The 13042-nt window shown below is 44.3% G+C and overlaps 1 protein-coding gene across 4 annotated transcripts in view; it reads left to right on the forward strand.

The window, feature by feature from the left end:
- The window catches only part of DIAPH2 (diaphanous related formin 2), a 1573862-nt gene that overhangs the window by 462614 nt on the left and 1098206 nt on the right, over positions 1 to 13042 (forward strand). For all 4 annotated transcript variants that reach the window (XM_073598133.1, XM_073598134.1, XM_073598135.1 and 1 more), the window contains 2 exons: positions 200 to 318; positions 7118 to 7234. In XM_073598133.1, coding sequence (XP_073454234.1) covers positions 200 to 318; positions 7118 to 7234 — 236 coding nt within the window. The remainder of the gene's footprint in view (positions 1 to 199; positions 319 to 7117; positions 7235 to 13042) is intronic.

A 13042-nucleotide genomic window follows, 5' to 3' on the forward strand; every position in this document is an offset into this window, starting at 1 on the left:
TCTCTCTCTTCCCCCCTCTCTCTCTCTCTCTCTCTCTCTCTCTCTCTCTCTCTCTCTCCCTCTCTCTTTCTCTCTTTCTTTCTCTCTTTCTTTCTCTCTCTCATTCTTTTTTTTCTTTCTCTCTTCCACTTTTCATGTCAGATCTCTGACTTTGTGGTTTGTCCTTGTTCTTGATATTTTCTTCTAACTTCTTTTTCAGCACCTAAAAGAAAAGGAGAATGATGAGCTTGATATTCAGCTGAAAGTGTTTGATGAGAATAGAGAAGATGACCTGCTGGAGCTCTCCCATCGCCTCAGGGACATTCGGGCTGAGATGGAATATCCTTCTCATAACATTTTACCTGTGTCGTATATTTGTTTTGTGATCCATTTTTGTCTGTGATGCACAGGTCAGCCGTTCATCTTGGGAAGCGTTTAAATAACCAAAAGACGCTGTAAAAACAAGTGATAAACTTTTATTATTTAGAGGAAAAAAAGATAATGGTATGATGGAATGATTATCAGGTAACTGCCCAATGCACTTGTAAATAACGTACTGACTGATTTATCGCCTCTGGTGTTTGGTAGGACTGATGGCTGCAGATCAGAGAAGATATTAGGATGGACAGAACACTATGAGATCAACCCACAGAGAACAAACCCATAGAGAGGGATATGTTATGGAATGGGACTTACCCCCCCCCCCCCCCCATTGGGCATTTTTTGTGCATTGTTGTCTCAAAACCAAGCAATGGGGGTAAAAGCGAACTTAGGACTTTAAATGGGACGCAAGGGAAAGTTTGCGCCCCCATCCTGAATATCATGAAAAAGAGGGGGGGGGGGTCTCAAAACCTGGAATTACCATGGATTGTTTGAGGATTTGAATCATTTAATTAACAGAACATGCCCACAACTTTAAAGATTTTTTTTTATTATTACGAAGCAAACAACAAATAGGACAAAATAACAGAAAAAGTCAATGTGCATAAATATTCACCCCCCTAAAGTCAATACTTTGTAGAGCCACCTATTGCGGCTAACTCAGCTCAAAGTCGCTTTGGATAAGTCTTGATGAGCTTGCCACATCTTACCACTGGGATTTTTGCCTATTCCTCCTTACAAAACTGCTCCAGCTCCTTCAAGTTGGATGGTTTGCGCTTGTGAACAGCAATCTTTAAGTCTGACCACAGATTTTCTATTGGATTGAGGTCTGGGCTTTAACTAGGCCATTCCAACACATTTACATGTTTCCCCTAAACCACTCAAGTGTTGCTTTAGTAGTGTGTTTGGGGTCATTGTCCTGCTGGAAGGTGAACCTCCATCCTAGCCTCAAATCACACACATATCCCTGTATTTAGCACCATCCATCTTTCCCTCAACCCGGACCAGTTTCCCAGTCCTGACTGCTGAAAAACATGGTGTTCTTTGGGTGATGTGATGTGTTGGGTTTGCACCAGACATAGCGTTTTCTTTGATGGCCAAAAATTTCAATTTTAGTCTCATCGGACCAGAGCACCTTCCTCCATACATTTTGGGAGTCTCCCACATGCCTTTTCGCAAACTCAAAACCTGCCATTTTGTTTTTTGCTGAAAGTAATGGCTTTCTACTGGCCACTCTGCCATAAAGCCCAACTCTATGGAGCGTACGGCTTATTGTCGTCCTATGTACAGATACTCCAGTCTCTGCTGTGGAACTCTGCAGCTCCTCCAGGGTTACCTTATTTCTCTGTGATGCCTCTCTGATTAATGCCCTCCTTGCCCGTTCCGTGAGTTTTGGTGTGCGGCCGTCTCTTGGCAGGTTTGCTGTTGTGCCATTTTCTTTCTATTTGGTTATGATAGATTTGATGGTGCTCCTGGGAATCATCAAAGATTTGGATTTTTTTTATAACCTAACCCTGACTTGTACTTCTCAACAACATTATCCCTTACTTGTTTGTAGAGTTCCTTGGTCTTCATGGCAGTGTTTGGTTAGTGGTGCCTCTTGCTTAGGTGTTGCAGCCTCTGGGGCCTTTCAAAAAGGTGTGTCTATGTAATGACAGATCATGTGACACTTAGATTGCACACAGGTGGGCATCATTTCACTAATTATGTAACTTCTGAAGGTAATTGGTTGCACCAGAGCCTTTTATGGGCTTCATAACAAAGAGGGTGAATACATACGCACATGCCAATTATCAGTTTTTTATTTCTGAAAATTATTTTTATGTATTTATTTTTCTAATTTTACTTCACCAACTTAGACTATTGTGTTCTGATCCATCACATATAATTCAGATAAAAAAAACATTGAACTAAAGGCTGTAACGTAACAAAATAAGTAAAAAGCCATGGGGGGTGAATACTTTTGCAAGGCACTGTATGTAAATGTTTTATTGTTTTATTGTGACATTATTCCAGGACCCCAAGTGTCAGTGTGCCATTATTCCAGGACCCCAAGTGTCAGTGTGCCATTATTCCAGGACCCCAAGTGTCAGTGTGCCATTATTCCAGGACCCCAAGTGTAAGTGTGCCATTATTCCAGGGCCCCAAGTGTGAGTGTACCATTATTCCAGGGCCCCAAGTGTGAGTGTACCATTATTCCAGGACCCCAAGTGTCAGTGTGCCATTATTCCAGGGCCCCAAGTGTCAGTGTGCTATTATTCTAGGGCCCCAAGTGTCAGTGTGCCATTATTCCAGGGCCCCAAGTGTGAGTGTACCATTATTCCAGGGCCCCAAGTGTCAGTGTGCCATTATTCCAGGGCCCCAAGTGTCAGTAAGTCCATATTCTAGGACCCGGAGTTTAATAAGTCATTATCATAGAACCTCAAGGGTATGAGCAGCTTCCAGGTTCCACGCATTAAGATAAAAGCTTTCTGTGTGCAGCAGCCTCCCTAATACTTACCTGAGCCCCATCTCTCTCCAGTGATGTCCACGAGTGCCACGGCCATCCATGACTTTCCCTCCTGATTGGCTGAGACACAGTAGCTGCGCCATTGACTTCCACTGCTGTCAATAAATTAGTCAGTTAGCCAATCAGGAGAGAGAGGGCGCGGGGTCAAACTGGGCGCCATGTCTGAATGGACACAGAGCTGCGGCTCGGCTCGGGTGGCCCCATAGCAAGCTGGAGGGAGGGGCCAGGAGCACCAAAGAGGGACCTGAGAAGAGGAGGATCCCAGCTGCTCTGTGCAAATCCACTGCACGGAGCAGGAAAGTATAATATGTTTGTTATTTCTATAGAAAAAAAATCAAGGCTTTACAATCACTTTAAACCAAAACAAACGTGGGTGACATGGCGAACCAGATGGATAGTATCATCAAAGAGCCAGGAAGAGGTGCAGGCTGTGCGCTCTCTTCCCCTCCTCCTCCTAAGCTCACACATAATAAATGGGGGTGGGGGTGCAATTTGGAATCTTTGCCCTGGGTGCTGGATGATTTGGTCCCGGGGCTGGTATTGGGGTATAATTGTTCTGGATCTTCCCAGTGTCATTTATCTGGGACTCCCTAGCATTATTGTGCCATTGTTCTAGGACCCCCAATTGCCATTATGATATTTTTGTGGGACCCCTAATGCCGCATACACACGGTCGGTTTTCTCGTTGGAAAAAGATAAGACGATTTTTCCGACGGGATTCCGCTCAAGTTTGCCTTGCATACACATGGTCACGCAAAAGTTTGCTGAAATTACGACCGTCAAGAACACGGTGACGTACAACACTATGACGAGCCGAAAAAATGAACTTCAATGCTTCCGAGCATGCGTCAAATTAGTTCCGAGCATGCGTAGGGAATTTGTGCGTTGGAACTGCCGCAGATGATTTCGGATTTCGCATTTTCGGATAGGAACTTTTACTGACCGAAAAATTGAGAGCATGCTCTCAATCTTTTGCTGGCTGGAATTCCGACCGCGTGTACGCGGCATAAGTGTCAGTGCATCATTGTTCCAGGATCCCCTAGTGTTAGAGCGTTATTGTTTCTGAATCCCCAATTGTCAGATTGCTATTCAAGATTGCCAAAAAAAAAAAAAACTGGCGTTCCATTCTTCTGGTTCCTCCTTCCTATTACACTTGTCCTAAGAATACCAATTGAACCTTTTTAATGCCTAGTCAAAGTTCATATAATCCAGCGCTCTCCTTACAGCATTAAACTTGAACAAACGTGGGTTCCATTGGGGGGACCAGATGGACAGCATAGTCAAAAAGCCTAAAAATTCAAAATGTCACCAGCACACCATAAAGCCCAAAAGAGAACATTTTATTTATCATCACTGTGTCACTAATGCCCAAGAAAGGGCTTCTCAGTAGTCCCAAAACATCACACTTTACACTTACAATGGACACAGGACTTACATGGGAGCCCTTGTAGGGCCTTTTTTCTATAATCCGCCCACATCTGACCTCAGCTTTTTCTTTTCCCCATGATCTGAATTGCAGTTTTAGTATACAATGTAACATTATATAAATACAGCATTAGAAGTAATCCCTTAGCATGGGCGGTGGGAAGAGAGATGAGCCACAGTAAACAGTTGTTTTCACAACCGAATGAAGTCTCTTCTATGAAAATCAGAAAACAAAAACCCAGCACGCGGAATAATCTAAACAACGCCATCACAGGCGGACGCACTGCTGAGAAAGAAATCAATTTAGATTGTATCCTGTCTGTGTCAACAGGAAGAGCTGATAAGTGTGGATCAGACTATGCATGAAAATACATCCACAACTTTACATTGTGTTTGCAGCCGCCCGGCACAGTGGGAAAAACGGGGATAGGAAGTAAAGCCGCAGCGTTATCCACTTTGGCTTAATGAATAGGGAGTGAGGCGCTATCACATCTGCAGTATGTAGACAAGGGTGGCCCAGGTAATCCTGGCAATAGATTTGTCGCTGATCTCACAATGTAGAGCATTTGAAGGCAAAGCTTCACCTGGTTTTCAATAAATATTTCTGTTGCATCGTGATAAACAAAATGGCAAGCAGGTGCTATTGTTTTACTCTGTTTTAGATCAAAAATTCCCAATGCTCAGAAAAAAAAAAAATGGTTAACTTAAAGTGAACCTGTCATGTCGGCAATCATTAGTAAACTGCAAGCACCTGTCGTTAAACTGTCAAATTCCGAAACTTGGCCACTGAGGCTCTTCTTGTATTGCCATGCTGAATGAAGGTGGTCTGTAGGCAGTGAGGCTGCTTATCAAAGGCATGGCCTTTACTTAGCCTGGGCAAAGGATCGGGACATTTCGTAGTCACAAAGAGGCTGATTTGGTGGACATGGCAGCATCACTTCAAGGACAGACCTAACATATTGCTACGGCTCATTGGAAAGAAGGATGAATATGTCAATGTAACATGTTTTCTTCCCAAGTCCATCACATTTTCTGCTCATTAAAAGAGTAGTGAGGGCTGGACAGAAGCTATCCCAAGGTTAGTGGGATCACCCACAACTACATGATGCTCAGGAACAGAGCCTGGGACCACAAAAGCTATAAGGAGCCTGTAGATGGCTAATACAGTCAAACTCCACCTTTGTCGAAAAGCAGACATTCTCAACTAGGGTTTCCCCAGAGGTTGCTAGGCGTTCCTTGAGCTGTGGCTGATTGTGCTTGCTTAGTTCCAAGGCCAGAGCCACTTGGTAGAGCCAGCTGCATGACAGCAAAAGATATTTTTTTTACCACTACTGTAAGGGTTTTCAATTGGCCACAAATGGAAGGAGCATTCTTCTCATTGGCTACCAATGTAAGGACATTTAATGTAAGAACTATTTTTCCCATTGACCATCAACGTAAGGATTGTTCTTCCAGCCAATCAGCAAGGTAAGGAGCATCCTTCCCTCTGGCCACCAATGTATAGAACATTCTTCCTATTGATTACTAATATAAGGAGCATTTTTCCTATTGACCACGAATGTAAAGAGCATTCTTCCCACTGGTTACCTATATAAGGTCTCCTATATAAGGGGCATTCTTCTTACTGACCACCAATGTATGGGACATTCTTTTTACTGACCACTAATGCAAGGAACATTCTTCCCATAGATCACCAATGCAAGAAGCATTATTCCCGCTGACCACCAATGCAAGGAACATGCTTCCCACCGACCAATAATGTAAGACACATTCTTTTCATTGGCTAACGATGTAAGAAGGATTCTTCCCACTAACCACTAATGTAAGGAACATTCTTCTCATTGGCCACCAATGAAAGGTGCATTCTTCCCAATGACTACCAATGCAAGGGGCATGCTTCCCACTGACCACCAATGTAAGGAGCATTCTTCTCAATGGCTATCGATGTAAGGACCATTTTTCCTACTGACCACTAATGTAAGGAACATTCTTCTCATTGGCCACCAATGTGAGGTGCTTTATACCTACTGACCACCAAAGTAAGGATCATTCTTCCCACCGATCACCAATGAAAGGGATATGTTTATCACTAACCACCAATACAAGGGGCATGCTTCCCACTGACCACCTCTGTAAGGCGTAATCTTCTCATTGGCCACCAATGTAAGTTAAATGTATCCATTGACTTCCAGTGAATTGGTTCTAGCAGGGGTTGCCAAGACCTGAAATGTGTTTCAGGGGTTCCTTTGGGGTTAAAAAAGTTGATAAAGGCTGGTCTAAAATATCATTATTTAGAGCTGACTGTTTAATCTAGAATAGGTATAGGAAGAAATAAAAGACCATTTAATCTAAATAGGTATAAGTGAAAAAATCCTTAAATGTATTTAGTAAAAAACACCTCAACCACTCTTTATATTAACATACCGTAATATTCTGCTTGTCAGCCATTCCAACTTTACCACCTTGCACAGTGCCGTCTCACAGAACTTTGGGAGTAGAGCACATGGATGACCTCATCCGTGAGCTGCTGCTCCATCACTATCCAATCACAGGTCCTTGACCAGGCTAAATTGCTTCAAAAATGAGGTCAGGGCATCTGGCAAGGATGATGGAAGCTCAAAAGTGGCTGAGCCAATTAAAAATGATTTTTGAAGGTAGGTATGCATTTCAGATAAGTATTTAGATGTTTTCCTATAATTGTGCTCCAAGAGAAGCTTTTACCCTACTTTCTTTTGTTCTGCTTTGGTTGACAGAAAGCAAATTTTATTGTATAGAAGGCATTTACATCTCGTTTGTGTGTTATTGTTCCTTGACTCCTTGCACCGATATCAATGAAGTCTATCATCTCCTGTACAATATGCTGAAGGACACCGCTTCGGAGCCGTACCTCCTCTCCATCCTGCAGCACTTCCTTCTGATCCGAAACGACTATTACATCAGGTGAGGATTGTTAAATCTCCCCGCCTTCTCATCCTTTGTCCGGGGAAATAATAGGCATGTGACAAAACAAAGCTTCTTCCTAGGTGTCCTTGGTTCTTGTGCGAGCGGACAGGGGACATTATGAAGATAACAGAACCGCTGTGTGACAATAAGATAGGCAGAAACACAACTGATATTAAAAGGATGTCAACACAATACCCACAGTTGCAAAATGTAATATTTATTTCATGAAATATATAAATATATATATATATAGGAGAATAAAAGAAAAAAAATGGCTAGGAGGTGGACATAAAATCCTTCTCTTCAGTCTCACACAGTTGTACCGACTCCTCTCCTGGACTAAATTAGCTTATTCTGATTTTTTTATTTTTTTTTAGATAATCTTGGTTTATGTTCACAATTCTGACAACACAGTCACAATAAAATGATAGTAATCAGGTAACAGACAATGAAAAAATAAAAACAAAAATAGAAAGCAAAGCAACCCAAGTGGGTAATTGATCAAGGAACATAACATGAGGCCCGATTGGCTGTCCAACATAGAGGGTGTTAGAGACGGAGGCGTCACTTAGTGGTCATATGAAAACATATGAACTATATCGCCATTAGTTTGTCTCTGGCCCTGCTATCAAACTTAGCGGTATTAATGAGCAAATACCTCTGATTTGGGCAGAAAAACTTAAGCTCAGAGGACAGGCATATGAAGAGAACATAAAACATAAAAACCAAATAAAGAGAATAAAATAAAAGAAGAACTGTATTAAAATGTATGAGCAATCATGTATCAGATATCTCAGAGCATCATGTCAAGTCTATAACATTTATGACAGTTAAACTTTCCCCACCGAGGCGGTACCCATTGGTTGCATGTTTGTGCAGGCCCCGTCTGCATAATGAATCCAAGTGGCCCAGATCCCATACCATTTATTGTGTCTATCGTTACATGTCGCCATCCACTCCTCAGCAGCCCTAAGATCGTACACAAGACAAATCCATTCCGAGTGGCTTGGAACTTGGCTTCTCTTCCAGTAGATGGGGATCAATTTCCTAGTCGCATTTAGGTGGTGAGGCAATACCGATTTTCGGTAGAGGCTGAGAGGAATGGTGGGGACATGAAGGAGGAAACCCATTGGAGAGTCAGGGAGGTCTATGTTCAAGATGAGGTTTATTTGGGTTCTAATGTTCTAATGTCCAATACGGCTGTAACTTAGGGCAATCCCACCAAATGTGTAAAAATGAACCCCTATGCCCGCAGTTCCACCAGCAAGCATCTGAGGAAACTGGGTATATTTTAGCAAGTTTGGTGGGGTCCCTATACCATCTAGCCATAGCCTTGAACCCATTCTCCTGCATTTTCTTGTCAACAGAACTAGAATGAGTAAGGCAGTACAGGTGGTCAAGTTGCAGCTCAGTGAACTAATGTTACAGGTCTGTTTCCCATTCTCAAATGTACATTGGCTTCCCCTTGGGTCCCAGCCCTAATAGCATCTCATACAGGACAGATATGGAGTGCGGGATTGGATTGGCAGACATGCACAGCTTCTCAAAAGGAGTGGAGGAGGTAGGGGAGCGTATGGCTTGAGGTAAACCACGTGTAAAATGTTGAAGCTGTCCATAGCTCCAATCATGCAGGGGGAATCTACCATATTAAACTCTAAGTTCCTCCAACGGGAGTAAACCCTGGTCTTGGAAGAAGGTACCGCACCTCACATCGCCATCTGCCGTACAAGTACGGAAGAAAGACGGGTGTTCCCCTGGGGCAAACCAGGGGAAGCCTCCCAGGGGAGCCAGGGGGGAGAACCAAGGGGCATCCCATTGCTGCAAAGCATGAACAGTAGCTGGAGAGACAAATGCTGACAAACCTCTATGTGCCCGGGGCAGCCATGGGGCATGGGATAAGTTGCAGCCAGCCAGAAACTTTTCTAAAGATACCCACACCTTAGTGGACACCCCATGGTGCCAGTCCAATATCCACTGCAGAGCGATCGCCTCATAATATTTGCATATATCTCTGATGCCCAGGCCTCACTGCCTCTTAGGTCTCTGCAGGGTACGAAGAGCCAACCGAGGGCTTTGCCCATGGCAGATATATTTCAGGAACGTACTGTTAAGGATCGAGAAAAAAGACTTGGGTAAAGAGATAGGCACCATTTGGAGATAGAACAGGATTCAAGGTAACACATTCATTTTTCACACACTGACTCGGCCCATCCACGAGAATCCAGCTGTGTAAGTCAGCTTCTATAGCGGCAAGTAGCGGGGCATAGTTACTGTTATAAAGCTGGGAGCAGAGGGGGGTAAGATAGACACCCAGATATTTCAGATTAATGTGGCACTAAGTGAAGGAGAAAGAGGACTGCAACCATGTACGCAAGCACAATGGGATGTTCAAGGATAGAATTTCAGATTTATTATATTTTATTTTGAAATTTGAGAGTAAGCTGAAATTCTGCAATTCATGCATAATGTTGGGGAGAGAAATCAAAGGGTCAGCCACAAAGAACAGGATATTGTCCACATAACCGGAGAGTTTGTGCTCCCTTGACCCAACGCCAAAGCCCTTGACATTTGGATTCAAGCAAATCTTATTGAGCAATGGTTCCAGGGGGAGGGTGAAAATGAGGGAGGACAGTAGGCAGCCCTGCCTAGTTCCGTTCAGAATAGGGAAGGTGTCAGAAAGGACGCCATTCATCTTAACTCGGGTCTCAGGAAAGCTATAGAGCGAGGTTATCCAGGAGAGCATGTTAGGGCCAAGTCCCAGTCTGGTCAATACAGCTCGAAGGTATACCCAGTCCACCCTGTGGTACGCCTTTTCAGCGTCAGTAGAAAGCAGGAGGCAGGGTGGATGGCCGGTCTGTTTGTACCCAATGGATCAATTGAATCGATTAGAGTTGTCCCTAGCTTCCCTTCCAGTAATAAACCCCATCTGGTCTGGATGTATGATAGATGGCATTATGGGTTTAAGTTGGATCGCTAAAATCTTTGCTAATATTTTTATGTTGGTGTTGAGAATCAATATTGGTCTGTAGTTACTAGGGGCAGTGTGGTCTTTCCCGTTTTTGGGGAGCACCATAATATGGGCCAGTAGTCCCTCTTTGGGTATAGGGTACCTGAAGCTAAGGCGTTAAAGTAGGCACACATTGGGTTAGACAATAAGGGGAGGAAGGTACAGTAATAGGCATTCATATATCCATCAGGGCCTGGGCTTTTCCCTTTCGGGAGCTGTTTTACCACTGTTTCCAGCTCCATCTGGGTAATAGGGGTCTCAAGTTGTTTGCTGGTTTGGTTAGAGAGTTATGGGGTCTGAACTTCTGCCAGATGCTCCAGGATATGGCCCTGCTTCTGATCTGCCACCGAGCCAGACAGTGTAGCAGGGAGATGGTAGAGCTGGGCATAGTATTCCCGAAAGGCAGCCGCAATCTTAGAGGAGTGAACTACTGGGGAACCCATTGCGGTATGGAGTTTATGTACATGGCCCGAGGTCTGTTGTCTCCTTAGGGTGTTGGTGAAGGTGTGCCCATATCCAGGTATCAAGCAGATTGGCGAGCTCCAAATGGAGGGATTGGAGTTCTGCTGCCAGCTGCGAGGTCAGACAACATTTATGTTTGAGTTCCGCAGACTGGATTTTTTTTAGAAGGGTTTGGAGATCCCCTTCACATGCTTTTTTTAATCGTGAGCCCTGGCATATGACCCCCCTTCTGACCACTTCCTTATGCCCTTCCCATATGGATGCCATCCCTACATCATTCATTGAATTTTCGGCAAAGTACAGGGAAATAGACTCCGATATGCGCTTTGATGCCACTACAGCATCCAAGATGTTCTCATTCAAGCGCAAAGTCCATGACTTAGCATTGGAGGACAGCGGGTGTATAGAGAAGGATACCGGGGCGTGATCCGAAAAGGGTGATGGAACCGATCGACGCACCAGATAGGGTCTCCAGAGAGAACTGATCCATCAGTGACAGATCTATTTGTGTATACATGCTATGAGTGGCTGAGTAGTAGCTAAAATCTTTGTCGGTGGAGTGGAGTACCCTCCAGCAATTGACAAGATGGTGGGAGTGCAGGGCTTTTCTGAAGTGTTTGAGGAAAGCGAAAATGTGGGTAAAATGCCCCGTAGAAGTGTCCATCCGTGGGTCTGATCCCCCAAGATCAGTTGGCCCTCTCTGAAAGTGGAGAGGGAGTCTAAGGAGGAGTCTAGGAAGGTGAGCTGTTGAGTATTCAGTGCATACACAGTTGCAAACGTAAATTTATGACCTAGGATGGTGCCTTTAAGTAAAACGTATCTGCCATTAGAGTCAGTAAGCTGGTCCATTAGGACAAAGGGACATTGTTCATGTATAGCTATAGCAACCCCGCTCAATTTAGATCACAGAGAGTTTCTGAGAAACCATTGATTATATAGGTGGGTGGCTGCATTTATTAGGCGATTCTAAGCCACGGACATTGTACGATACCACTTTCAGGGAAGCCATGATGTATGGAAGTCGTGGGGGTGTCCCAAGTCCCCATCAGGAGGGAGAAGAGTCCTGCAAGTGACTGATCCATGAATCAAGGAGTGCTAAGAAATTAGAAAAAATAGAAAACAGTAAATAGAAAAAGTAAAAACCTAGAAAACATAAAACCATCAAGACATACAATACATTCAAGGGGAACTTTGTAGTAAGAGCATCCCAAGGTATCCAACCACAACTAGCCGGGAATCTCCACTCGGCCTTCTGGCCAGAAATAGGGTGGAGGTCAGCGAGTAGTGTGGGGTCCCAAATATGGGACATAACTCCTAGGAGTTGGCCTATGTGGGGGAAGTGGTACAGCAGGTGCGAGCCCGCCAGAAAAAAACCCCCGTATGGCATAAAGATTACAGCAGCATCAAAGATGTGCAAATTCAAATTACCACAGCAGCAGTAAAAATCGAAAAATACCCCTGGGGTGTCATTGTAAAAGGAAACAATATCAAGTTAGACAGTTATTTTACATGAGTCCTTCAGGACCTCTTCTGAGGGGGGAATGTTGGGGGGATTGCGATATAGCCTGGGGGGATCATCCCTAGACCTGCGCCTGTTCTGTCCCCTGTGGCGTGCAGGGCGCCAAGGTTGTGGGCATGCAGGGAGTGGAATCTCTGGTGAAGACCTCCAATCTGGAACATCAATGTCGGGTAAGCCCAATTGTTGCAGGAACTGCGGCAACTCATCTTTATTGCGCAAGATAAACTGGCGGCCATCTTTGATTACCAACAAATTAAATAGGAAGCCCCATCTGTAGACCAGCTTTGCATCCTGCAGGGCCTCAAGTAGTGGCTTGAGGGCACTACGTTGCATTAAGGTGTCTCTGGAAAGATCCGGGAAGAAGGACAATTTTGTGCCATCAAAGTCCACATGGCGGACACCTCTAATGTGGAACATTATGCATTCCTTCAGGGAATACTTGTGCAGCTTGCAAATGATATCCCTTGGTTTATCTGGGTCTTCTGAGGGTCGACGGAGGACTCTATGAGCGTGGTCTATTTCAATGTGAGCAGGTGCTTCATGGCTGAGAATCTGTTTGAAAAGACCTTGCAGGAAAGGAACAATATCCCTGGGAGCAGTAGCTTGTGGCAAGCCGCTAAAACGGATGTTAACTCTGTGACATCTGTTCTTTAAAGATATCCATCTAGTCTATTAAAGAGTTAATCCATCGGTCTTGGGTCTTGCAGCATTCGTTAAGTGCTTGCAGGGCAGGTGTAACCACTTCCCACTCTGACTCCAAGTCCTCCACTCTTCCCACAATGTGTGCTGTATCAGCCTGGAGTGCTTCAATGTCCTG

The sequence above is a fragment of the Aquarana catesbeiana genome, linkage group LG09 (genome assembly GCF_042186555.1).
Source record: "Aquarana catesbeiana isolate 2022-GZ linkage group LG09, ASM4218655v1, whole genome shotgun sequence".
Classification (NCBI taxonomy): Eukaryota; Metazoa; Chordata; class Amphibia; order Anura; family Ranidae; genus Aquarana; species Aquarana catesbeiana.